Consider the following 26,145-nt stretch of genomic DNA (forward strand, 5'->3'; position numbering starts at 1 on the left):
GAGGGTAGTGGTGTCAGTCCTGTGGTGGAGGTGTGAGGGGAGCACTATGCTGGGAGTAGTAGTAGTGTCAGTCCTGTGGTGGAAGTGTGAGGGTAGTAGTGTCAGTCCTGTGGTGGAGGTGTGAGGGGAGCACTATGCTAGGAGTAGTAGTAGTGTCAGTCCTGTGGTGGAAGTATGAGGGTAGTAGTGTCAGTCCTGTGGTGGAGGTGTGAGGGAAGCACTATGCTAGGAGTAGTAGTAGTGGGAGGAGCAGTAGATTATCCTCCTATGAGGTAGAGTGGGATTCGGGCGCTTTGCTCACATCACACACCTAGGACAGGCTCGGGAGGGAGTGTATGCGTGGCAGTCTCCCCTCATCCCCGTACAGAGGGGCCGGCCTGGGTGTGATGGGGGAGGAGGAGAAGGAGGGAAGACACTTTTCCTACACTCCCCACAACTTTCCTAACTCTTTCTGGACTCAGCACCTCACACGGCGGGGAACCCAGAGCTCTGCCCTCCGCTCACCATGACCGGTACCCGGCACAGGAAGGCCAATTCCACGGACAGCCAGCCACCGGCTGCGGCCAATGACGTGCCCAAAAAGAACCCCAAACCCAGCAAAGGGGGGTCCCCACCGGGGGGCTCTGGGCTCCTCCATACTCTGCTATCCATTGTCCGCTACGGGCTGCTGCTCGCCACGGCCGCCTGTATAGGATGGCTGCTTTACTCCTTGCTGGACGAGGTCTCCACCATCAATAGTAAACTCCTCCACCTCTCCCAGCAGAAGGGGGAGCTGGCCGACACCGTCCACAACCTCAACAAGCAGGTAAGTCTGACAATGGGTGGGGGTACCGGCACACCTACCTACTCAATGGGGAGAGGAGAGAAGGGTGCTCACTGCAGGTCAGTATATAGGACTGGAGATCAGTGGCAATATATTGGACTGGAGGTCAGTGGCAGTTTATTGCTGTGTGACAGTATATAGGACTGGAGGTCAGTGACAGTATATAGGACTGGAGGTCAGTGACAGTATATAGGACTGGAGGTCAGTGGCAGTCTACTGCTGTGTGCCAGTATATAGGACTTGAGATCAGTGGCAGTTTACTGCTGTGTGCCAGTATATAGGACTGGAGGTCAGTGGCAGTTTATTGCTGTGTGACAGTATATAGGACTGGAGGTCAGTGGCAGTTTACTGCTGTGTGACAGTATATAGGACTGGAGATCAGTGGCAGTTTACTGCTGTGTGACAGTATATAGGACTGGAGGTCAGTGACAGTATATAGGACTGGAGGTCAGTGACAGTATATAGGACTGGAGGTCAGTGACAGTATATAGGACTGGAGGTCAGTGACAGTATATAGGACTGGAGGTCAGTGGCAGTCTACTGCTGTGTGCCAGTATATAGGACTTGAGATCAGTGGCAGTTTACTGCTGTGTGCCAGTATATAGGACTGGAGGTCAGTGGCAGTTTATTGCTGTGTGACAGTATATAGGACTGGAGGTCAGTGGCAGTTCACTGCTGTGTGCCAGTATATAGGACTGGAGGTCAGTGGCAGTTTACTGCTGTGTGCCAGTATATAGGACTGGAGGTCAGTGGCAGTTTATTGCTGTGTGACAGTATATAGGACTGGAGGTCAGTGGCAGTTTACTGCTGTGTGACAGTATATAGGACTGGAGGTCAGTGGCAGTTTACTGCTGTGTGACAGTATATAGGACTGGAGATCAGTGGCAGTTTACTGCTGAGTGACAGTATATAGGACTGGAGATCAGTGGCAGTTTACTGCTGTGTGACAGTATATAGTGGCAGTTTACTGCTGTGTGACAGTATATAGTGGCAGTTTACTGCTGTGTGACAGTATATAGGACTGGAGATCAGTGGCAGTTTACTGCTGTGTGACAGTATATAGTGGCAGTTTACTGCCGAATGTCAAGCTGGCCATTCATTTCCTTCCAAAAAAAAAAAAAAAAGATCCTTCATCCACAGAAGGAGGGGAATAGAGGAATCCACCCCCTCCTTCCGGCTGGTAGTGTAATGTAATAAGAATCGAAATTGAACCTCCACACCATTAAGAGGTCCAGACACATTGTTGTTTTTCCATTAAAAATCAGGGGTACAGTCTTAAAAAGTAGCCAACCTGTTTGGGGTGTCCAAGCTTTCCCTTTATCAGGTCTAGAAAGAACAGAAGCAGATTTCCATATCAATCTGATATTGATACAGTATCCCCTTCCTGGGGTCATTTTTCAAAACCATCAATTGTAATGGTAGAGTCAAAGTTATAAAAAAATGAGAACATAATTGCTGAATAATATTCAAAAGAGGGAGGAAGAGAGAGAAAAAAAATCATCACTATTAATAAAAATATACAATAGAAATACAATACAAAGTGGTATGCTAACCTAATCAAAATAAAAAAAGTTTGGGTTAATTAGATCTATAAATAGGTATGTGTATAACTTGAACCCTACATTGTACAAAGGGAAAAAAAATATATAATATTATTATTATTAGGAATAGCATAGTATGGGTCCTTTCACACGGCCGCTCCGTGTGTCCGCAAATCATCCAATCCGTTTGCGGATGATTTGCGGACATAATGTAAGTGAATGGCACTGCGGGTGTCAGCGGAATACCACCCGCTGACACCCGATTTTCCTCCTTTCAGTTCTGTTCCGTTTTTACAAATGGAACAGAACCCATTTTTTCTTCCGTGTAAAACACGGAAAGGAAGGAAAATCGGATGTCAGCGGTGTTATCCGCTGACATCCGCAGTGCCATAGACATACATTATGTCCGCATATCATCCGCAAACGGATGGGATGATATGCGGGCACACGGAGCGGATGACAGAAATGTCATCCGCTCCGTGGAAGAAAAAAAAAAAAAGTCCCGCAGCGGACCTTTCACACGGAGCGGCCGTGTGAAAGGAGCCTAACAGTACATTATACAATCAGAAAAAATATAATAATGATCATTATTAAAATGATACATTCTTGGTAATTGACCTAATAAGAATAAATGTATAAAAAAATATATACAATTTATATATGTAGGATTTGAACCACATGTCACACATTTGTATTCTGACAGCAGTATGATGACTTCTGTCGAGCGGAGGTGACCACACACACTGATCAAAATTTGTCCGATCACTGCTAAACCAGCCGAATTTGGATTAGTGTCCGCCTCAGGCTTGTTACTGATGATATATGTCATCCCGGACAAGCTGATGATGGCAATTTGCAAACTGTCATTGCTCCCCTTTATTGAAAGAGCTAGAGAATATGAGGTTTATTACCCCAGTATTGGGTTATGCTCCTTTCATCATCACACTATAACCTGCTGTATATGTGTAGAGCCGGGCAATTCATTCTTTGTTACACCTGGATGCTGTGTGCATTGAGTTGCTTTATGTTTTATAAGGCAGGGCAGTGTTTTAATCTATTGATAACCTGTTCACAATCAGTGGGCTGCCTCAATGTAGGAGAACACGTGGGTTAGCCCTCATTCACATTTGTGTTCTGCTAGGAGCATGTGCAAAAATCACGAAAGTTCCTTCAACATTCAAAAACGTGTGTGGCTAATGTCCGTGCTCTGCGACACCTTTCTTAAAGCTGAAGTCTCGGAATGTGTTTTTTTGCATAGTTCCATTGGACTAATATTATAAGTATGTATACTTCATACCCAAGGGGCTGCTGGATGAGCTGAAAATCTCTGCAATAGTCAGCGCTACTACTGCAGTGTCTTCTGCATAGTAACCACCAGGAGTTAATTTCTTGGCATTGCCCTCGTTGACAGAACTCCTCGTATTCTTTCAATGAACACAAGGCATTCTTTGATTGGATGAGGCGGAGATAGTGATGTCACTTCTGCTTCTCCACCTCGCCCTACTATATATAATTTTGGGAATTACCAAGGCAATTGTACAATTAGACCTGGGTTTCTCATCCAGGGTTCCTCCAGAGGTTGCTAGGGGTTCCTAGAGCAATGAGCAATTTCTGCCTGTCCAATAAATTCCCACTGACCATTGATCTTTTTAGCTGTCTGTAAGGGGGTTATTCTTTCCAGTGACCAGCATAAGGAGCATTCTTCCCACTGACCATTACACTAATATGTGTCATGAGTTGTAGATATAGTAATGTTTAACAGGGTTCCCAGAGACTGGAAAGCTATTTCAAGGGTTCCCCTGTGTTGAAAAGGTTGAGGAAGTCTGGATTAGACAGTAAGTTGTGGTCAGCTGCAAATCTATTCATTGTATGACTGAACTTACCATGGTCTGAGATATGACTTTTGCGAATCGGAAATTAAACACTACGGCTCGGTTCACACTGCCACAACCTAAAAGTCGTGCGACTTGCAGTTCGACTTTGCCAGGCGACTTGAGTATTACTTTGATAAAAGTATAGAATAAAAGAGAATGAAGTCGGATAGAAGTCTCCTTGAAGTAGTACAGGAACCTTTTCTGAAGTCGGAGCGACTTCAGTAGTGTTAATTAAGACAGCTTTCATTGACTAACATGGGATTTTATATGTCATGCGACTTGGGCTCTCACAAGTCGGATCCCAAGTCATGGCAGTGTGAACCGAGCCTACGTGTTGGCTCTTGGCCATATTTGTAAATACAGCAACTAAGAGGCGGTTCACACTGCCGCCACTTGTCAGGCGACTTGGTCGCCTGACAAGTAGCGCTCCATTCTGTGTAATGGAACCGTTCTAATCAGAGTGACTCAAGTCGCTCCGACTTAGAAAAAGGTTCCTGCACTACTTGGGGGCAAAGTCGGAGCGACTTGCATTGACTTCCATTAGAGAAGTCGTTTGCAAGCCGCGATGAAGTCGTGCTGCACGGGCGGCTTCAAAGTCAGGACGACTTTGAGTCGCCCCGGTGTGAACCGTCTCTTAGTCTCCATTCACACTAGCACGACTTGTCAGGCGACTTGGTCAGCCTGACAGCGACTTAGTGTGAACCGAGCCTTAGTCAGACATGGGGGACTCATGGAGGGCAGTAGAATTGGTCCGCAGTGACCTTGTACTCTAATGGCGCTTTTCCACTGCATGGAACCGTACCGGTTCGGCACGCTTTTGTGCTTTTCCACTGCGGTACCGCATGGTATAGGGTCGGAACGGCTCGGTACGGTACGGTATAGGTTTGCTTTTCCACTGCATGGAACCGAACGGTACGGTACGGCTCTGAAAAAACAGTACCTACTCGATAGTGGTTCCAACAGGTACCAAACTGGTACCATATCCCACAATCCTTTGCATGCAGTCACTACTAGCCACTGATTGGTCAGAGAATCACACCCACCCCGTTGTTATCCCACCCACTTAACTTTAGTACTACTTTAGTGGAAAAGCAAACCTATACCGTACCGAACCGTTCCGACACTATACCATGCGGTACCGCAGTGGAAAAGCAAACCGGGCCAAGCAGGGCCGAGTAGAGCCGAGCCGGTACTAGCCGGTACTTGCAGTGGAAAAGTGCCATAATGGTAGCGATAATTCATAGTGAGAATGATGGGTTGTAGGCATCTGCTTGTCTTTACCTAAGTTGGGCTGCACTGTGCTGTACTTCTTGACCTCTTGACTTACTGATCCCCACTACTAGGCTTCAAGGTGTGTACATAACTGAGCATCTCAGTACATAGTGCTGGTTAGCTGGGTGACAGGTCACTCTACATTGGCTGCCCTAGAAATACGGTTCCCCAGAGGCTAAAACTATGTGGGTGCTGGATGGGTGCTTTGCATCCAGTGCAAGAGTGAGTGTACCCCTACATTTATAGAATATATACATATAGGCCTAATTAATTATATAATGCAGCATCCATAGCACAGCCTTGCTTCATTGGTCCTGAGTGCTGCTATAGATAGTTATAGTAAATGTAGCTTTAAGACACTTCATGCCAGGACTGGACAATCCCAGGAGCCAGGTAGCCAGTGCTCCGGCCCCTAACGTTTGATGTTTCCTCTGTCAATGGACCAGGCCCATAAAAACGATGCTGGTTCCCGAATTCCATATTAGCTTGTCCATCCATTGTTTTATGTAGACCACATGAGCTTGTACCTGGGGAGCTCACTGACCCCTATTAGAGATCATCAGGGTCCTTGCAAGCACCAGAAAAGTATATAAAGTTCTTTATTATTCAGTTCATCCTGCTCAAGGATGCTGCGGCTGCATCCCCCCCATACACACAAGAGGTTGTCCCATCTATACCTCTAGCTCTTTCCCCATTCAGTGACGGCGCTCAACATAACCTTTCAGCAAAGACTTTTTTTTTTCAGATGTATTTTTGGATCCTACGTAAATAAAGTTAAGTGGACGGCAGGATGTGTAAGGTATTTCTGTACATGCACCAATGCTTGGAATGAATGAAAGGCTAAACTGCCATTAGTACAGCTGACATTATTGCAGCAGATGTCTGTGTCACTTACGGGAGGGGAACAAACATGCTTCCACCCACCTCTAAGATTTCAGGCAATGTTTATGTACCTGATCTTCTATATGAAAATGAGGCTGCACAGTATCATTGAAGGCAGTGTTTGTTGGCACTGTTCTAATGTAGTGAGTTATGCAAATGTAGTATGACCCACTGCTACTTAAACCTGTTACACAGGAAGTTGGGGTGAGCAGTGTCTGCTTCCTTGTGGAAAAAAGATACAACATATGTCTTCTAGAAATGTAGATGTATAGAACTGCTGGCAAGGCTTGGACTGAGCTACTGGGTTACATAAACAATTTTAAAGTGGTTGTAAAGGCTCAAGATTTTTTATCTTCATGCATTCAGTGCACAAAGGTAAAAAACCTGTGTGCAGCAGCCCTCTAATACATACCTAAGCGCCATCTAGATCCAATGATGTGCATGAGAGCAGCATGTCCCCCAGGTCTCTTCTTCCTTATTGACTGGACCATTGGCTCCCACTACTGTCAATCACCGCCAGTGAGCCAATGAAGGGAGAGTGGGGGTGGGGCCAAGTCAAGCTCCATGTGTGTGATTGGACACAGAGCAGCGGCTCAGGAGTGAGCCTGCTTGTGCGCCCCTATAGCAAGCTGCTTGCTATGAGGGTACTTTGCATGAGGGATGGGCCCAGGGCCCTGCCAGGGAACCCAAGAAGAGGAGGTTTGGGGCTGCTTAGTAGGTAGGTATAACATGTTTAATTATTTTTATTAGGAAAAAAAATCTGCCTTTTTATATCACTTTAATTTCTTGCTACTAGGTGGTTTATACCTGAACTCCAGACAGATATAAAGAAATGCAGCTATGTAATTAATAATACGTGATTACATGTATAGTTTGAATGCAAGCAGTCTAGGTACCTGAAGATGATTTGGTATTGACCTGTACAGAAGGGCTGGAGTGTGGGAGGAAGAAGCAGCACAAGGAGCAAATCAGTTCAGGTATTTACAGGAAGTTTGCTGATAGGAGGAGAGAGCAGAGTGGCAGAGAGATGAGCTTTACCTTATGTTGCTTACCCTTTGACTATCCAGTCACAGTCTGGGGCAGGTTTAGGATGACCTGGGCATAGAGGAAGTAGGTTGAATAATGCTGGCCATCAGACTGAGGACATCTAGTGGCATAAAAAAATTCAAATATCTGGAATGAATATTGTAACAAAAGCTAGGTTTGTTATGTTATCTTTTCATGGGATTTTCGTAATGCTATTTTTGACTGGAGTTCTGTTTTAAAGCCAAACTCCACTTTTCTTCCCACCTTCCGCTATACAAGTAGCATCTGGTATCGATCAGTCACACCTGGTCGGAGCTATGTGCAATCATACGGGATTGATCACTGCTACTTCACATTGGTGTGCTGTAGTTCAACACGTTTTGTGCATTTACATATGCTAGGCAGACCCCTGAATGTATGAAATATACACACATTTTTTATCCATTTTTAATGCATCTGCACCACAAAAGAATCTACGGAATATCCTGCAATTTTCACCTTCACATTGCTTGGAGACACTGTTGGACTTCAATATTTTTTCTATAAGATTATACAGGTATGTTCACTGATAGTAAATTATTCATTGTATTTACATGTAAAAGCTTCTCTTGTGTAGACATCCAGAATCCCTGAACCTGCTGGGTGCTGCCATCTTATCTGTCACTTAAACTCGGAGCTCCACCACAAAGGGGAAGTTCTGCTTGTTTGCAACCTCCCCATTCCCCACCCCCACTGCCACATTTGGCACCTTTTGGGGGGGGGGGGAGTGGGTACCTGGATTTGACAGGTAGCCACTCCAATTTCCAGCTCAGATGGCCACAGGGAACTGAGCCAGAAGTTTGCCCTCTTCCCCCGTAGTTTTTTGGAACACATGGAGCTGCACGATTCTGGATAAAATGAGAATCACAATTTTTTTGCTTAGAATAAAGATCATGACTCCCTTGCGATTCTAGGCGTAACATCCTCATATACATTACACAAAAAAAATTGGGCTATCTTTACTGCTTAGTGTTTTTTTTTTTTTTTTTTTTTTTTTAATTCATTAAAGTATATTTTTTTTCCCAAAAAACTGCATTTGAAAGACTTATGCGCAAATACAGTGTGACATAAAACATTAAACAATCGCCATTTTATTCTCTAGGGTCTCTGCAAAATAAATATATATATAATGTTTGGGGGTTCTAAGTCAATTTCTAGCAAACAATATTGATTTTACCTTGTAAGGAACAAGTGTGAGAAAAAGGCTTGGTCTTTAAGAGGTTAAACTGCCCTCCTTTACGCCTCTTGCACACTGCAGCTTAAAAATGCTCAGTACAGCTTTTTTTTTTTTCTGAGCTAAAATACAGCCCATTCATTGTAATGTGCCTGTGCACACAGGCGTGTAAACGAGCGCTGTGCATTCTTCAGTAAGAACAAAATAGAAAAATCTGCATTTATGGGCAGTAATTTACGCCTCATGCACGCAAATGTGCGCAAATGGCCATTTACAAAATGCACAAAACAAGAACATGAGAATGCTTTTCCACAAAATTGCGCAAACGTGTATACCCAAAAATACATAAAAAATAAGGGGAAAAAAAAACAGATGGAAGTTCATTCCTTTGATCTAAAAGAACGAAAAGATACATTGTAAAACATTGTAGTTCTAGTTATTTAGCAGCCTTTACAATGTTGATAAACATTTGCTGGAGGCTCTTTTTTTTTTTTTTTTTTTTTTTTTACATCTGTGAGTGTGCAGAGAACAGCTCTGTAAGAATAGAGGAAATGCCATTTTAAGATCGAGAGCAGGAGTGAATCGAGATCGCAATTTTTTTTATTTTTTTTTTATTAATTGTGCAGCTCTAACACATCACAGGTACCAGAAGACTGGGGGACCATTCCCCAGGCACAGCGCAGCGCACACATGCACAGTAGGACATGTGCCAGAAGCCGATTTAATAATCGGTTCATGTGAGGACATCGTCGGATCCCTGGACAGGTAAGTGTCCTTCTTTTAAAAGTTATCAGCTACAGTAATTGTAGCTGCTGACGTTTAATTTTTTTTGGGGGGGGGGGGAGCATGGAACTCCTCTTTAAGCAACACTATTATTTACCCACTCTTGCTCACTCCCTAGATGCACTATGAAATAAGTAGTGTGCATAGAGCAGTGCACATGACCGCAACTAACACTTACTGCTTGTTCCAGACAAACAGAGGTGAGGAGGAAAAAGAGAGGTTCCTGAACTCACAGAAAGTGTTAAAAGGAGGAAAAACACAGTAGAAAACAATATAATGAAAAATCGACCACAGTGCAATTATTAAGTAGTCGGTGTTATTATTGTTTAGTGTTCCTTTAAATTACTACACCACTGTGTATCATAAACAATCCCAATTATTTCATAAAATATAATAAGTATTTTTACAAAATACTGTTTTTAACTAACTTTCTTTAACTTTTTATTCTTTTTTTTTTTTTTTTTTTTTTTTAAATCTTGCTGTTCTCATCCAACCTTTTTCAGCTACTTCATGTCTACATGAACACGTTTTAATGTGAGCCGCACATCAATGGTTAGGGCAAGCTTCCTGACATTGAAACATCCACTGATCATAAAGCGCTAATGGTAATTAAAAAATACATTTGTTTAAAGCTGATTTCCATGTTTCCTGTTGCTTTAAATTGATTTTTTTTTTGGCCAAGCTGGTCCAAACAAACTATTTCCTTCACTGATCACTGCAGTGTTTCCAAGCGCTGTATGTACTGCATGTAGCTTCAGCTTCGTACAGTACACAGTGCTGAATTCTGACTGTGAGACACACTTCCCATCTCACCCAGAACAATGCAGAGTCGGTCTGAGCGCCGCTCAGCCATTCATAGGCAGCTTTATCTGTAAATTGGGCAGAGGGGTGGGCTGATTTCACTCTCTGACTCGACCAATCAGAGAAAGCTTTGTATTCATTAACTACATCCCATCCGCGCTACAGCCTATATACGGCTGCAGCGCGGACTCGAATTTTCGGGAGGCCGTTTTTAAACGGCCTCCCAGAAGCAGGCTCCCCTCGCGCTCCCGCGAGCGCGCATCGGGGAGAATCTGTGTCGGCCGTGTCCCTTGGACACGGCCGATCACAGATCGTGGTGAATGGCCAATCACAGCGGCCATTCACCACGTAAACATATGAGATCATCTCTCATCGCCGGCGCTCCTTCCTCACACGGAGCCTGCAGTGTGAGGAAGGAGGGGGAGCCTCACAGCGCTTGGGACACAGAGACATGTAATCAGGGCACTGATCACCAGTGCCCTGATTACTGCAAGGTAAAAAAACATACACACATTGCCCCCAACAGTGCCCGCCATCAGTGTCCCCCATCAGTGCCCACAATCAGTGCCCATAGTGCTGCCAGTCAGTGCCCATCAGTGCCTGCTCATCTAGGCACTGATGAGCACTGACTGGCAGCACTATGGGCACTGAGTGTGGGCACTGATGGTGCTGCCCACCAGTGCTCATCAGTGCCGCCCATCAGTGCTCATCAGTGCCACCCGTCAGTGTCCATCAGTGCCGCCTCTCAGTGCCCATCAGTGACGCCCGTCAGTGGCGCCTCTCAGTGCCCAGCAGTGCCGCCTCTGTGCCCAGCGTGCCACCTCTCAGTGCCACCTCTCAGTGCCCAGCAGTGCCGCCTATCAGTGCTCATCAGTGCCGCCTATCAGTGCCGCCTATCAGTGCTCATCAGTGCGGCATATTAGTACCTCCTCATCAGTGCCCATAAGTGCCACCTCATCAGTGCCCATCAGTGCCACCTCATCAGTGCCCATCAGTGCCACCTCATCAGTGCCCATCAGTGCCACCTCATCAGTGCCCATCAGTGCCGCCTCATCAGCGCACATCAGTGAAGGAGAAAAATTTATTTTCAAAATTTACTCGCAGAAAATAAGAAAAACTTTTTTTTTTTTTCAAAATTTTTTGTCTTTATTCTTTTTTTTTGTAAAAAATAAAAAACCCAGAGATGATTAAATACCACCAAAAGAAAGCTCTATTTGTGTGAAAAAAATGATAAAAATTTCATATGGGTACAGTGTAGCATGACCGCGCAATTGTCAGTCAAAGTGTGACAGCGCTGAAAGCTGAAAATTGGCCTGGATGGGAAGGGTGTTTAAGTGCACAGAAGGCAAGTGGTTAATGCCGCTCAGCCTCCAACCCTGCTTTGTTTTGGGTGTAAGACGGGAAGTCTGTTAGGAAACATGGAAATCAGCTTTAGGCCACTTTCACGCTGGTGGAGTTTGCCAGCCAGCGGATTGGCCTGCTCAGCACAGAATCTCTCCACTGATCATGCCAGGTGGATGCCAGGTCTGTGTCTGCGCCTCTGATGCAAAGCAGACACAGCCTGCTGTCCTCTATGGGCTGTTGGATGGAAATGGACCGCCTGCCCATTTCCATACTACTGTCATCTGATCTGCCGGACGTCTGTTTTTATTTGATCAGATGTCAATGGGTGTCAAGGGACACATGGCGTTCACATGCGCTGCTCCATACAGAGTAATGGATGGGCTAATTTGGTTTGCCAGCGCTGTGAGTGGCCGGAGCCAAGAAGAATACGTCACTTCCACGCTGCTCGGATTCCAGTAAGATATGCCCGACCTTCAGAATGCATGCACCACTGACGTCAGTGGCTGCATGCAGGGTAAATATCTCCTAAATGGTGCCCAGGTAGCTTGTGTAGACATCCAGAATCCCTGAACCTGCTGGGTGCTGCCATCTTATCTGTCACTTAAACTCGGAGCTCCACCACAAAGGGGAAGTTCTGCTTGTTTGCAACCTCCCCATTCCCCACCCCCACTGCCACATTTGGCACCTTTTGGGGGGGGGGGGGAGTGGGTACCTGGATTTGACAGGTAGCCACTCCAATTTCCAGCTCAGATGGCCACAGGGAACTGAGCCAGAAGTTTGCCCTCTTCCCCCGTAGTTTTTTGGAACACATGGAGCTGCACGATTCTGGATAAAATGAGAATCACAATTTTTTTGCTTAGAATAAAGATCATGACTCCCTTGCGATTCTAGGCGTAACATCCTCATATACATTACACAAAAAAAATTGGGCTATCTTTACTGCTTAGTGTTTTTTTTTTTTTTTTTTTTTTTTTAATTCATTAAAGTATATTTTTTTTCCCAAAAAACTGCATTTGAAAGACTTATGCGCAAATACAGTGTGACATAAAACATTAAACAATCGCCATTTTATTCTCTAGGGTCTCTGCAAAATAAATATATATATAATGTTTGGGGGTTCTAAGTCAATTTCTAGCAAACAATATTGATTTTACCTTGTAAGGAACAAGTGTGAGAAAAAGGCTTGGTCTTTAAGAGGTTAAACTGCCCTCCTTTACGCCTCTTGCACACTGCAGCTTAAAAATGCTCAGTACAGCTTTTTTTTTTTTCTGAGCTAAAATACAGCCCATTCATTGTAATGTGCCTGTGCACACAGGCGTGTAAACGAGCGCTGTGCATTCTTCAGTAAGAACAAAATAGAAAAATCTGCATTTATGGGCAGTAATTTACGCCTCATGCACGCAAATGTGCGCAAATGGCCATTTACAAAATGCACAAAACAAGAACATGAGAATGCTTTTCCACAAAATTGCGCAAACGTGTATACCCAAAAATACATAAAAAATAAGGGGAAAAAAAAACAGATGGAAGTTCATTCCTTTGATCTAAAAGAACGAAAAGATACATTGTAAAACATTGTAGTTCTAGTTATTTAGCAGCCTTTACAATGTTGATAAACATTTGCTGGAGGCTCTTTTTTTTTTTTTTTTTTTTTTTTTACATCTGTGAGTGTGCAGAGAACAGCTCTGTAAGAATAGAGGAAATGCCATTTTAAGATCGAGAGCAGGAGTGAATCGAGATCGCAATTTTTTTTATTTTTTTTTTATTAATTGTGCAGCTCTAACACATCACAGGTACCAGAAGACTGGGGGACCATTCCCCAGGCACAGCGCAGCGCACACATGCACAGTAGGACATGTGCCAGAAGCCGATTTAATAATCGGTTCATGTGAGGACATCGTCGGATCCCTGGACAGGTAAGTGTCCTTCTTTTAAAAGTTATCAGCTACAGTAATTGTAGCTGCTGACGTTTAATTTTTTTTGGGGGGGGGGGGAGCATGGAACTCCTCTTTAAGCAACACTATTATTTACCCACTCTTGCTCACTCCCTAGATGCACTATGAAATAAGTAGTGTGCATAGAGCAGTGCACATGACCGCAACTAACACTTACTGCTTGTTCCAGACAAACAGAGGTGAGGAGGAAAAAGAGAGGTTCCTGAACTCACAGAAAGTGTTAAAAGGAGGAAAAACACAGTAGAAAACAATATAATGAAAAATCGACCACAGTGCAATTATTAAGTAGTCGGTGTTATTATTGTTTAGTGTTCCTTTAAATTACTACACCACTGTGTATCATAAACAATCCCAATTATTTCATAAAATATAATAAGTATTTTTACAAAATACTGTTTTTAACTAACTTTCTTTAACTTTTTATTCTTTTTTTTTTTTTTTTTTTTTTTTAAATCTTGCTGTTCTCATCCAACCTTTTTCAGCTACTTCATGTCTACATGAACACGTTTTAATGTGAGCCGCACATCAATGGTTAGGGCAAGCTTCCTGACATTGAAACATCCACTGATCATAAAGCGCTAATGGTAATTAAAAAATACATTTGTTTAAAGCTGATTTCCATGTTTCCTGTTGCTTTAAATTGATTTTTTTTTTGGCCAAGCTGGTCCAAACAAACTATTTCCTTCACTGATCACTGCAGTGTTTCCAAGCGCTGTATGTACTGCATGTAGCTTCAGCTTCGTACAGTACACAGTGCTGAATTCTGACTGTGAGACACACTTCCCATCTCACCCAGAACAATGCAGAGTCGGTCTGAGCGCCGCTCAGCCATTCATAGGCAGCTTTATCTGTAAATTGGGCAGAGGGGTGGGCTGATTTCACTCTCTGACTCGACCAATCAGAGAAAGCTTTGTATTCATTAACTACATCCCATCCGCGCTACAGCCTATATACGGCTGCAGCGCGGACTCGAATTTTCGGGAGGCCGTTTTTAAACGGCCTCCCAGAAGCAGGCTCCCCTCGCGCTCCCGCGAGCGCGCATCGGGGAGAATCTGTGTCGGCCGTGTCCCTTGGACACGGCCGATCACAGATCGTGGTGAATGGCCAATCACAGCGGCCATTCACCACGTAAACATATGAGATCATCTCTCATCGCCGGCGCTCCTTCCTCACACGGAGCCTGCAGTGTGAGGAAGGAGGGGGAGCCTCACAGCGCTTGGGACACAGAGACATGTAATCAGGGCACTGATCACCAGTGCCCTGATTACTGCAAGGTAAAAAAACATACACACATTGCCCCCAACAGTGCCCGCCATCAGTGTCCCCCATCAGTGCCCACAATCAGTGCCCATAGTGCTGCCAGTCAGTGCCCATCAGTGCCTGCTCATCTAGGCACTGATGAGCACTGACTGGCAGCACTATGGGCACTGAGTGTGGGCACTGATGGTGCTGCCCACCAGTGCTCATCAGTGCCGCCCATCAGTGCTCATCAGTGCCACCCGTCAGTGTCCATCAGTGCCGCCTCTCAGTGCCCATCAGTGACGCCCGTCAGTGGCGCCTCTCAGTGCCCAGCAGTGCCGCCTCTGTGCCCAGCGTGCCACCTCTCAGTGCCACCTCTCAGTGCCCAGCAGTGCCGCCTATCAGTGCTCATCAGTGCCGCCTATCAGTGCCGCCTATCAGTGCTCATCAGTGCGGCATATTAGTACCTCCTCATCAGTGCCCATAAGTGCCACCTCATCAGTGCCCATCAGTGCCACCTCATCAGTGCCCATCAGTGCCACCTCATCAGTGCCCATCAGTGCCACCTCATCAGTGCCCATCAGTGCCGCCTCATCAGCGCACATCAGTGAAGGAGAAAAATTTATTTTCAAAATTTACTCGCAGAAAATAAGAAAAACTTTTTTTTTTTTTCAAAATTTTTTGTCTTTATTCTTTTTTTTTGTAAAAAATAAAAAACCCAGAGATGATTAAATACCACCAAAAGAAAGCTCTATTTGTGTGAAAAAAATGATAAAAATTTCATATGGGTACAGTGTAGCATGACCGCGCAATTGTCAGTCAAAGTGTGACAGCGCTGAAAGCTGAAAATTGGCCTGGATGGGAAGGGTGTTTAAGTGCACAGAAGGCAAGTGGTTAATGCCGCTCAGCCTCCAACCCTGCTTTGTTTTGGGTGTAAGACGGGAAGTCTGTTAGGAAACATGGAAATCAGCTTTAGGCCACTTTCACGCTGGTGGAGTTTGCCAGCCAGCGGATTGGCCTGCTCAGCACAGAATCTCTCCACTGATCATGCCAGGTGGATGCCAGGTCTGTGTCTGCGCCTCTGATGCAAAGCAGACACAGCCTGCTGTCCTCTATGGGCTGTTGGATGGAAATGGACCGCCTGCCCATTTCCATACTACTGTCATCTGATCTGCCGGACGTCTGTTTTTATTTGATCAGATGTCAATGGGTGTCAAGGGACACATGGCGTTCACATGCGCTGCTCCATACAGAGTAATGGATGGGCTAATTTGGTTTGCCAGCGCTGTGAGTGGCCGGAGCCAAGAAGAATACGTCACTTCCACGCTGCTCGGATTCCAGTAAGATATGCCCGACCTTCAGAATGCATGCACCACTGACGTCAGTGGCTGCATGCAGGGTAAATATCTCCTAAATGGTGCCCAGGTAGCTACAGGTAAGCCTTTATTATAATCTTACCTGTAGGTAAAAATAACAAAGCGGAGTATACAACCACTTTAAAGATACAGTTAGGCTGTAGACAGAGACACACTTGAAATCTTTGGCTGCGTTGATTGGTGAAACCTATGACCTCATTCATGATCTGTCCAATCTCGGGGCTGGAGCTGTCAGTACAATGCAGAAATGCTGTTTTTACGCAGTCATTGCCCTTGCCCTTGTCACTGCTGATCCTTTCCTAGTGTTCAAAAGCCAGCCTAACAGAGCCATAATTCTACAGAGCATTGAAATGTCTACTCATTGATCTAACAGCAGAGCAAGAGCGATATGTACCCAAGAAGAAATTGTGATCAGGTTTCTACTAATAGTAAAGTGGACATTTTGCAGTCTATGGCATTGTACAGTGTCTGGACCATCAGTTGCACTTGCTCGTTTCATAGCAACTTAATTTGTGGTGGTAATTTAAAGGGTTTGTCCATCCAAAACCTTTTTTTTTTTAAACTATCTAAAACATTCAGGTGCATCAAAACCATAGGTGTGCATAGTCTTTCAGATTGTTTCCATTGAAAAGTATCCATCATCTGAATAGAAACGCCTGTCTGTTGCCAGCTTCTCACTGTTTGGAAGCAGAGGTCTCTATGCAGAGGTCTGACGCACACCCTGCTGAGTCAGACCTAAAGCTTTCCAATCAGCTGTGAAGATGAGCTTTGCAAATTGCATAACTATAGGTTTCAGCTAGAAACTCTCTCTGCAGACTGCAGCTTCAACATTGAGAGCAATGATCCTTTCAGGAAGGGGACAGTGTTTTTTCTACTTTAGCTTTCAAAAGAAAAAAGAAAACTCAGACTTTGCACACCTTTTGTTTTGATGCACCTGGAATGTATTGTCAGTGTATCTATAACAAGGAAAGTGTTATCACCTTCGTGTTTGTGCTATATGAATCACAAAAGTGGCTGGATAGAATTTTAAATCTGTTGGCAGATCAGTTCACATATGTGTATTTTAGCTGTTTGCCTGAGGCCATCTTTGTGAAGCTAAGACAATGGCTGTGGTGAAGCCTGTGTATGTAATTCTGCATGGAACAGAATATATATAACAAAGTGACACTTACAGCAAAGAAAAGGAATTATGTTGACAAGGTAGGGGAATGGTTAAAAATAGCGTCCGGCTTTTGACTTTCATGCACATCGCTAGAAACACAGCCAACTGCTTGTTAACATGCCTCCTGCATCCTTTATGTGGTCAGAAGAAATGCCAATGAGAAGAAAGCCCTTCTATTTACCAAGCAATTGTTTTTGAATCGAAAAATTCAGTCTGAGATTTCATAAAATGGGCCTCATGTATGATTGGGTTTTAATTACAGACTCGTTAGTTTCCAGATATCGGTGAGTTGTAAGGTCCAAGGTAAATCTGCATGTCAAATTTTAAAGCTTACACTTTACTCTTTTTAACTCTTTTCGCTGCCAGAGCGGTTTTGTATTTTTTGCACACGTTTAAAAAATCATTTTAGATCTGAAGATTTCATAAAACCCCCAAAACATTCCAACAGGCTTGCGTGGAGATGTCTGTAACATGTGTTTGCAATCGATGTTTCTATGCGTAGGCACCCCTGACACATGCGATTATGTTCGTATGTGCATATATGTGGGGGTAAGGGCCTCAAATTTTATTTTTTATTAAAAAGTTTTTTACTTTTTTTTTTTTTGTATTACATAGTTACATAGTAGTTGAGGTTGAATAAAGACAACAGTCCATCCAGTTCAACCTGTGTAGGTAGTTCAACCTGTGTAGGTGTAAATCCTTTCCCATACCCCTGAATGTTTTGATCCTTGAGATGTACGTCCAAGAGACTTTTAAAAGTATCCGTACTCCCCGCAGTTACTACTATTTGTAGCAGAGAATTCCAAAGTCTTGTAGCCCTTACAGTAAAGAACCCCCTGCATAGCCTGAGGTTAATTCTCTTCTCCTCTAAACGCATTGTATAGCCTTGTGTCCTGATGCATTCCCTGCGACTGAATCGTTTTTTTCTATGCTCAGATCACCGTTGAGGTATTTGTAAATCGCTATCATGTCCCCTCTCAGGTGTCTCTTCTCCAGGGAGAATAAATCAAGTTCTTCTAAACGCTTGTCGTAATTAAGGTCCTCTATTCCCCTAATAAGTTTTGTTGCCCTTCTCTGTACTCTCTCTAGCTCCAATACATCCCTTCTGAGGACTGGCGACCAGAACTGGACAGAGTACTCCAGATGTGGTCGGACCAGTGCTTTATAAAATGTGATGATTTTTTTGGTGACTGATTCTCTTTAATGAGATATCCTGGGTCTAAAAAAACATGAATGTCTCCCCTGTGCTCCACTGAATGTAATGCAATGTAGATCTCATTGCATTACATTCTTTCCTGGCCATGTAGGCTGAGGAAACTGACAGGGAGATGCGGAAGTGGCGTCAAACACGTCGCTTCCGGGTCACCAACAAGGGGAGGAGAGTGGGTATGTACACTCGGCTCCCTACCCCCACCCACCCCACGGCACACACTAAGCTGGTCCCAGGCCTGTAGATTGCACATGGTGGGAGGGGGGGGGGTTGCTGTTTTCTGGGGGCATGAAAGTAATGCTGGACTGCTTTCATCTGACTGGCGACAGTCTGCTTGGCAGATTTACGCACAATTCCGGTTGCTGCAGCCAATGGGAATGTGTGTATAAACCTCTGCAGTCAGGTATGTACAGACCATGCAGCAGAAGGGTTAAAGCAAACTTGTGCTTTGCTACAGAGAAGCTACATGATCGGTCTAATGCCCCCCTCTCGAGCAGTACATACTTTTGTCGTTCAGCTGCTGGGACTCAAGAATATACTCCGTGCTTCGAGCTTGACAAATCCCAGGCACCAGGTTGCCATGGTGACTAGAAATTGCGTCCTGGCGCCTGGGCTTTTGTCAGCCTATTCCCAGGCGTGAGCAGTTCCTATTTCCTGATGACCCAGACATGCAGTTTTGTGTTCTGTACAGCTGGTTGTTGATCGCACTGTTGACTAGTTCTGGGTGGGCTATTGACGTCCTTCCAGAACCCCACCCCCAGGGCGCACTCTGTGAATGCCATGTCCTTCAGAAACAGCTGATCACAGATCATGGTAAATGGCCAATAACAGTGACCCTTTACCATGTGAACAGCTGTTGCTGATCACATTGTAAACTGGCTTGCCAGTTCTCGGCGGTACTCACAGGCTGTCACAGCGTGAGGAAAGGAGAGCCAAAAACCAGCAAATATGAAAGGCATATTTACACTGATATTCAGTGGCTCCTCATCAGTGCAGCCTATTAGTGCAGTCTTATCAGTGCCGCCTATCAGTGCCCATCAATGATTTTTTATTTTTTTCAAAATTTTAGGTATTTTTTTGTTAAGCAAAAAATAAAAAACCCAGTGGTGATTAATTGCCACCAAAAAAGAGCTCTATCGGTCTAAAAAAATGATACAAATTTCATATAGGTACAGTGTTGTATAACTGTGCAATTATCATTCAAAGTATGACCGAACTAAATGCTGAAAATTGGCCTGAGCAGGAAGAGGGTAAAAGTGCCGGGTAGGCAAGTGGTTATCTCCTGCTTACCCACAGTAGAGCTAAAGTTTTTATTTTTCTTCTTCACATACCGGCACCTCTGTATATTCTACGTGTTTAAACCTGTGTCGTGCATCTGTAAAGATAAACATCAGGGCCAACATAAGAGAATGAGTTTTGTCGTTGAAAATAAAGCTTTGTTAGTAAAAAAAAAAAAAAAAAAAAACTGGCTCCTAACTTTTTTTAGCTGGCTTCAAGATTCAGAGCACATTTTGTCAAGCCCTGCTTGATACAGCAGAGCATGTGAGTGATTTACCTTGCTTCCATGTGACATCCCTGATGTTTGATGATTGGCTCAGTGCTGTGATATGGGGAAGAAGAGACAGCCCTAGCCTTGTGTAAGCTTCTATCCAGTCAACTTGGAGCTTTAAACAGGGCTTTCTTCCTTGCTTCAAATGGCTAAACGGTGCAAAGGAAAAATAAGCGTACAGCTGGGCAGGAGAACAGAAAGCAAATCTATTGCTGTTGCCCTGCAAAATGGGTTAAATAGGCTACCTGTGGATTTCCACATTAAATCATACCTGCAGTTTTTTGACACTTCACTTTCAGGCGATCTGAAATGTAAAATATGTAAGAAAAATTATATTAATTTGGTGCTAAAACGATATCAACTAGGTCTGTTTTAGATTGTTGTGACTTTTTTTTTTACATTTTTCTATTTTTCACTTAGATGGATATACTTCAAAAAACAGTCGGAAGAGTTGAATTCATCTCTAAAGATATCCAGGAAAAGCAACAGAGTCATGACAATTCTATTAAAAACAGCGAAAAGGAACTTGATGTTGTTGGTGTTATTCTTAAGAAACTTCAGAAAGACCTGTCAAATGTCATTCAAGATGTGAAGGACCAAGGGGACAGAGATCTGGTCCTCTTTGACAAAACCATGGAGGAAAAATTTGCAGAATTAAATAAGTCAATCAATGATGACATAGTTGACCTTGCTGAAGTACAGAAGTCAAGCCAGGAAGAGATAAACAATGTGAAGGCTGCAATAGCTTCTTTGGGAGATGTCAATTCAATCACCAATGAACTCAAGAGGTTAAAAGAACTTTTCTCTGAGTTACAAGCTTCATTTAAGTCCAAGGAAGAGTCTGTTGACTGGCTGATGAGCAATGCAATTAATATTGATACTGTCACCACCAATAGCAATGAAATTTCAGTTCTCAAAAGTCAGCACGACCTTCTAAAAACAAATGTTGAGGAGCACTTAGCCACAGTAGTGGAGCTGAAGGAAAAAATCTTAGCAGAAAAGTCCATCATCAAAGCCGAGTTGGACAGAGTTCTTAAAGACTTTGAACAACTTTCATCTTCTGTTAGAGAAATAGAAAATAATTATGTATCCACAAACAATGATTTGCTTAAGGAAATTGAAACTAATAAAGATAATGTGGAGTTGAGGCTGAAACCTCTTGAAAGTGCAATTGAGGCTTTGAATTCTGAAAAATCTTCTTTGGCAACCAGTTTTGAAGAATACAACAGGAGGTTGAATGCTGTTGAAGAAGCTTTTGCTGGTTTTAAGCACTTAACCCCTGAAAGCTCTGAAGCATCTGAGACCCTGTCAACGCTAAAAGAGGCTCAAGTAGCTTTGTCCCAACAGGTTCAGGAGTTGAGCTCTACCATTGCCGACCTCCCAAATGCTTCCCCAGATATTCAGAAGTTACAAGTGGAGGTCACAAGTGCTCTTGAAGGTCAAAGACAACAAATTGAAGACCTTAAATATGACTACGACCAGTGGAAGAGTAACTTAGGCAATGCTGAGCCAGACCAAGTATATGACGGTGGCTTGAAAACTTCTATTACAAAACTGGAATCTGACTTGAAGAGGTTAAGGGAGGCAGTAGATAGTTTAATAGCATATTCTGTGAGAATAGAAACCCATGACAAAGATTTGGAATCTATTAAAGAGTCTGTAGAAGACCTTAAAGAAAGTACAGATAAACTGCAAGTAAAATTTGAACAGATACAAGAAAACGTATAGCTGTGCCTGCTTTGTAAGGAAAAAAATGTAGGATTTTCAAAGTCTAGTTCTGAATTTGTTCTCATTAAAATATGTTTTTCTGTATTGTTTTTTATTGGGGTTGTATTTCCTTATTTTATATATTTTACTGGGAATTCATGCAATGCTAAAACGTTTATTGGCTGTTTTTAAAAACCGCCCATAAACAATTTTGGATAAGTTATGAAATATTTATAATTTTTTCACAAAATAACTGCTGTATAGTAAGTATACTTTCTCTTGCCTGAAACCAACAACCTAACTTAGACTTGCACAGAAGATACTATGTTTGGGTTTGCTATACAACAAATGGGTCTGTTTGACTGCACAATCATTTAAACAAAATGCACTATCATTGGTCAGAATGGGTTTATTTATAAAGCAGAGGGGAATACATTCATAAGCAATGCAAGAACTAGTCCAATGCTAATGAGGAGCACACTGATAGAAACAGGGAGCAGCTTGACAGAGAGATGCTGCTTCTCCTTTCAATGTCCCATCACAGGCTGAAGGAGGGAGAAGAGTATTTATTAATGAACTGCAGGTCTCCTGCCTTGGCAGAGAGCGCTTTGCTGGGTAAATATCAGAACTGGATGCACAGAGCTACACATTTTGCATGCTGCACAGTGAATTGAAGTAAGGCATCCCATTTATTTTGCATGGGCTTTCAACATGTCTGAACTATTTTTACTTTACGTGTGCATTGGATTGCCATTCTGAATGAATGACAACATACGATCATGAACACAAGCCTGCACATGACTGTGCATTGCTCCACACACAGGTGTATATCTAATAACACATATAAAAAGGGTACACATAAACTGCAAAGGGTGTATATCCCACTCAGAAAGTAATCGTATTGAAAATGTTAAATAAGGAAGGAGGAAAAGGAGGTAAAAAAAATTACTTTAAAAGGTGTTTATTCTTATTTTTATGGACATTTGATTCTTCATGTCCCCAATTTTCTGTAATCGGTGTCTTGTTGAACGTAAACATCAATAAAACGATTAAATCAAATGGAGCAGGGACAGAGGACGCTCCTTATAATTGCCACAGCAGCTGTGCAGATCTCCCCAATAGAGTCGCAGAAGAATAGACGAAAATATTTGTGGTTTTATTCTGTTTTGGGTGGTCCTAAAGCATATCTGAACCCTAGAACAAAAATGTAATATACTGCAGCTTACCAGTTTCTAAATGTAGTGGTTGCATTAGTCTTTTTCAGCCATTTTGTTCCCCCTTTAGTTTCACCTGTTGAGCCTGCCAGTAAGGCTACATTTACACCGGCGATTTAGGCCTAAGTCACCAATGTGAATGTAGGCTAACCCCTTCCTTTCCTAGGGTGACCATTGCACTGTACCTATGGAGGAGCAGTGTTGTCACCAGAGGCTTCTCTACTGATTTGGACTACAAACACCTCCTTTATAGTGTAATGTTTTTAAATTTGTAGAAGACTGTTTGAAATATTGGTTCAATGCACATGGACACAAGATTTCTGTAAAATAAAATGTAGTTGTAAACCTGAAAAAAGAATACTAATGCAGCCACCATATCGAAGACCTGGCTACAGCATATGACATGTTTCAGCTAGGAGATGGCTATGCTTTAATGATTTGATAGCTAAGCAATTTTCATTAACCGCTTGCTGTCCAGCCGTCTTAGTTTTACTGCGGCAGGTCGGCTCTGTCCTGCGAAACAACGTACCTGTATGTCGCTTAGCGGGACCGCTAGCAGGGGCACGCGCATGCCCATTGGCCACAGGGGAGTCAGAACGGCGGTCTGCTGTTGTAAACATGGCATACTGCTGTTCTGTCAGTTATGAACACAGGGATTCTATGTTCCTCTTATTTAGTAACAGGTCTCTGTGTTCATACAGCAAGCCTACCCTCCACCACAGTTAGAAGGCACCCCCTAGGGACACATTTAACCCTTTGATCGCCCCATTGTTAGCCCCTTCCATGCCAGTGTCATTATTACAGTAACAGTGCATATTTTTAGCACTGATTACTGTAGTAAAGTCACTGTAGTAATGTCACTGGTCCCCCCCAAAATGTCAGGTGTCCAATCTGTCCGTCACAATGTTGCAATCCCGCTAAAAATCGCTGATCGCCGCCATTACTAGTAAAAAAATAAATAAATAAAAATTACATAAATCTTTCCCCTAGTTTGTAGACACAATAACTTTTGTGCAAACCAATCAATATACACTTATTGGAATTTTTTTACCAGAAATATGTAGCAGAATACAAATTGGCCAAAAATTATGAAAAAATTAGATTTTTAATTTTTGTTTTATTGGGAATGTTCTAATGCAGAAAGTAAAAAATTTTTTTTTGTTAATGGCGCAAAAAAAATAGAATTTTTGTAAAAACTTACTGTAAATTTCTTTTCTCTGAGTCCTCTGACAGAGGCAACTCTGGAAGATTTCTTCACTAATGGGTTATTTGCGCCTTCTTCAGGAGTAGCTAGGCAGTAAAAGCTTTCACTAGGCATGCCTTTTAGGGGCTGTCCTAACCACATAACCCCAGACACACATGCTCATAGAATCAGTTTTGTAGCAAAGCAGTGAAGGAGGACACAACCAACCCCAAACATAGATGGGGCGGGAGCTGCGTCTGTCAGAGGACTCAGAAAAGAATTTTATGGTAAGTTCTTACAAAAATTCTATTTTCTCTTACGTCCTCTGACAGACGCAGCTCTGGAAAGTTTCTTCACTAATGGGACGTCCCATAGCAGTATAGGCACGAGGGGTGGGAAAAACGCAACCAACACAACTGTTAATGTTTTAACAAGGCTAAAAAACATAGCCAAAAGGGCAACAGGAGCTCAACCAACACCAACAGGTGCTTACTCCAAAACAAAAATTCAGCCCTGAAAGAGAACATTCAGTCTCTTCAGCAAACCACAGCCTGCAAAACCTTGCGGCCAAAGGAAGCATTTGAGGATGCCAGCAAATCAATCTTGTAGAAATTTTGTAAAAGTGTGTACAGATGACCAAGTTGCCACTTTACACACCTGAGCCACTGATGCCTGATGGCGAAAAGCCCAAGAGGCACTCAGCGCTCTAGTAGAATGCGCCCTCACAGGGAAAGGAGGATCCTGACCCTTTAGTGAATAGCCCTGAACAAAAGTCTGTCTGATATACTTTGATATGGTTGCAGCAGACGCCGCCGAACCTTTACGAGATCCTTCTAGAAGGACAAATAGAGAATCAGACGTGCGAAAAGATTCCGTGGCCGACAGGTAAATCCTGATTGCCCAAACAACATCCAGCGAATGCAAGGCAATTTCTTTGGGATGCTTGGGCTTCGCACATAGTGAAGGCAAAACATTATCTTCATTAAGGTGGAAAGCCTACACCACCTTAGGTAGAAAAGACTGGTTAGGTCACAGAACAACCTTGTCCCTATGAACGACCAGATAAGGCGAATGGCAGGACAGAGCCACTAATTCCAACACCCTGCAAAAGGAGGTGATAGCCCCCAGAAAGGCAACTTTCTGAGACAACACGAACAGAGAAATTTCTCTGATATTTTCGAATGGAAGCCGTTGTAGAACGGCCAAAATCTAATTCAGATCCCATTAAGGTAAGGGGGATCTCCTCGGAAGAGCCAGATGATGTACCCCCTGTATAAAGGTGCAAATTAAGGAGTTAGTCGCCAAGGGACTTTGGAAATAAATGGCTAAGGCCGACACCTTTTTGTAAGAAAGCCAAGTCCCTCGCCACCGAAAAGGAACAAGGATGCAACCCTTGCGACTTACACCAGGCAATATATAACTTCCAGGTACGATGATAATTTTTTCTGGAAGTCTCCTTCCTAGCTCTCAACAAGGTAGGAATGACAGCCTCAGATAGACCTCTGTCTCCCAACACCTGGCCTTCAACCGCCAAGCCGTTAAAGCCAGCGACCGTAAAGCAGGATGGGAGATCGGTCCATGAGACAGCAGATCTTCTCTCAGAGGCAGTCGCCATGGAGGCTTGATGGGTATCCTCCCCACGTCTGTGTACCAAGACCGGCGAGGCCAGTCTGGCGCTACAAGGATCACCCGCACTGTCTCCGCCGCCAACCTGTGGCGGAACCGAGCCAGCAGTTGTAATGGAGGAAAGGCATAGATCAGCCGATAACAGCTCCAAGGCACCACCAGTGCGTCCGCGGTGTCGGCCAGAGGATCTCGAGCCCTGGCCACAAACCGCTCTACTTTTCTGTTTAGATGAGAAAACATATCCACCTCCGTAGTTCCCCATCGGGCACACAGGAGGCAAAAGACCTCCAGATGCAGGGACCATTCCCCCTGATCCAGAGTCTGGCGAATCCGCATGCCAGTTCTCCACCCCTGGAATGTGAACT

General features: G+C 43.6%; 1 protein-coding gene across 1 annotated transcript; it reads left to right on the forward strand.

The window, feature by feature from the left end:
* Positions 1-394: 394 nt before the first annotated feature.
* CKAP4 (cytoskeleton associated protein 4) lies at positions 395-21,872 on the forward strand. Its single transcript, XM_082256915.1, has 2 exons — positions 395-805; positions 20,471-21,872. Exons 1-2 carry the CDS (start codon positions 506-508, stop codon positions 21,776-21,778), a joined length of 1,608 nt encoding a protein of 535 aa, XP_082113041.1. The 5' UTR covers positions 395-505; the 3' UTR covers positions 21,779-21,872.
* The last annotated feature ends 4,273 nt before the right edge of the window (positions 21,873-26,145 follow it).

The sequence above is a fragment of the Pelophylax lessonae genome (genome assembly GCF_965119305.1).
Source record: "Pelophylax lessonae genome assembly, chromosome: 4".
NCBI classification, from domain to species: Eukaryota; Metazoa; Chordata; class Amphibia; order Anura; family Ranidae; genus Pelophylax; species Pelophylax lessonae.

Coding starts and splice junctions, on each gene's coding strand:
- CKAP4 (XM_082256915.1), top strand. CDS start 506: ATGACCGGTACCCGGCACAGGAAGGCCAATTCCACGGACAGCCAGCCA. Junction 806..20,470: donor TCCACAACCTCAACAAGCAG/GTAAGTCTGACA, acceptor TTTTTCACTTAG/ATGGATATACTTCAAAAAAC.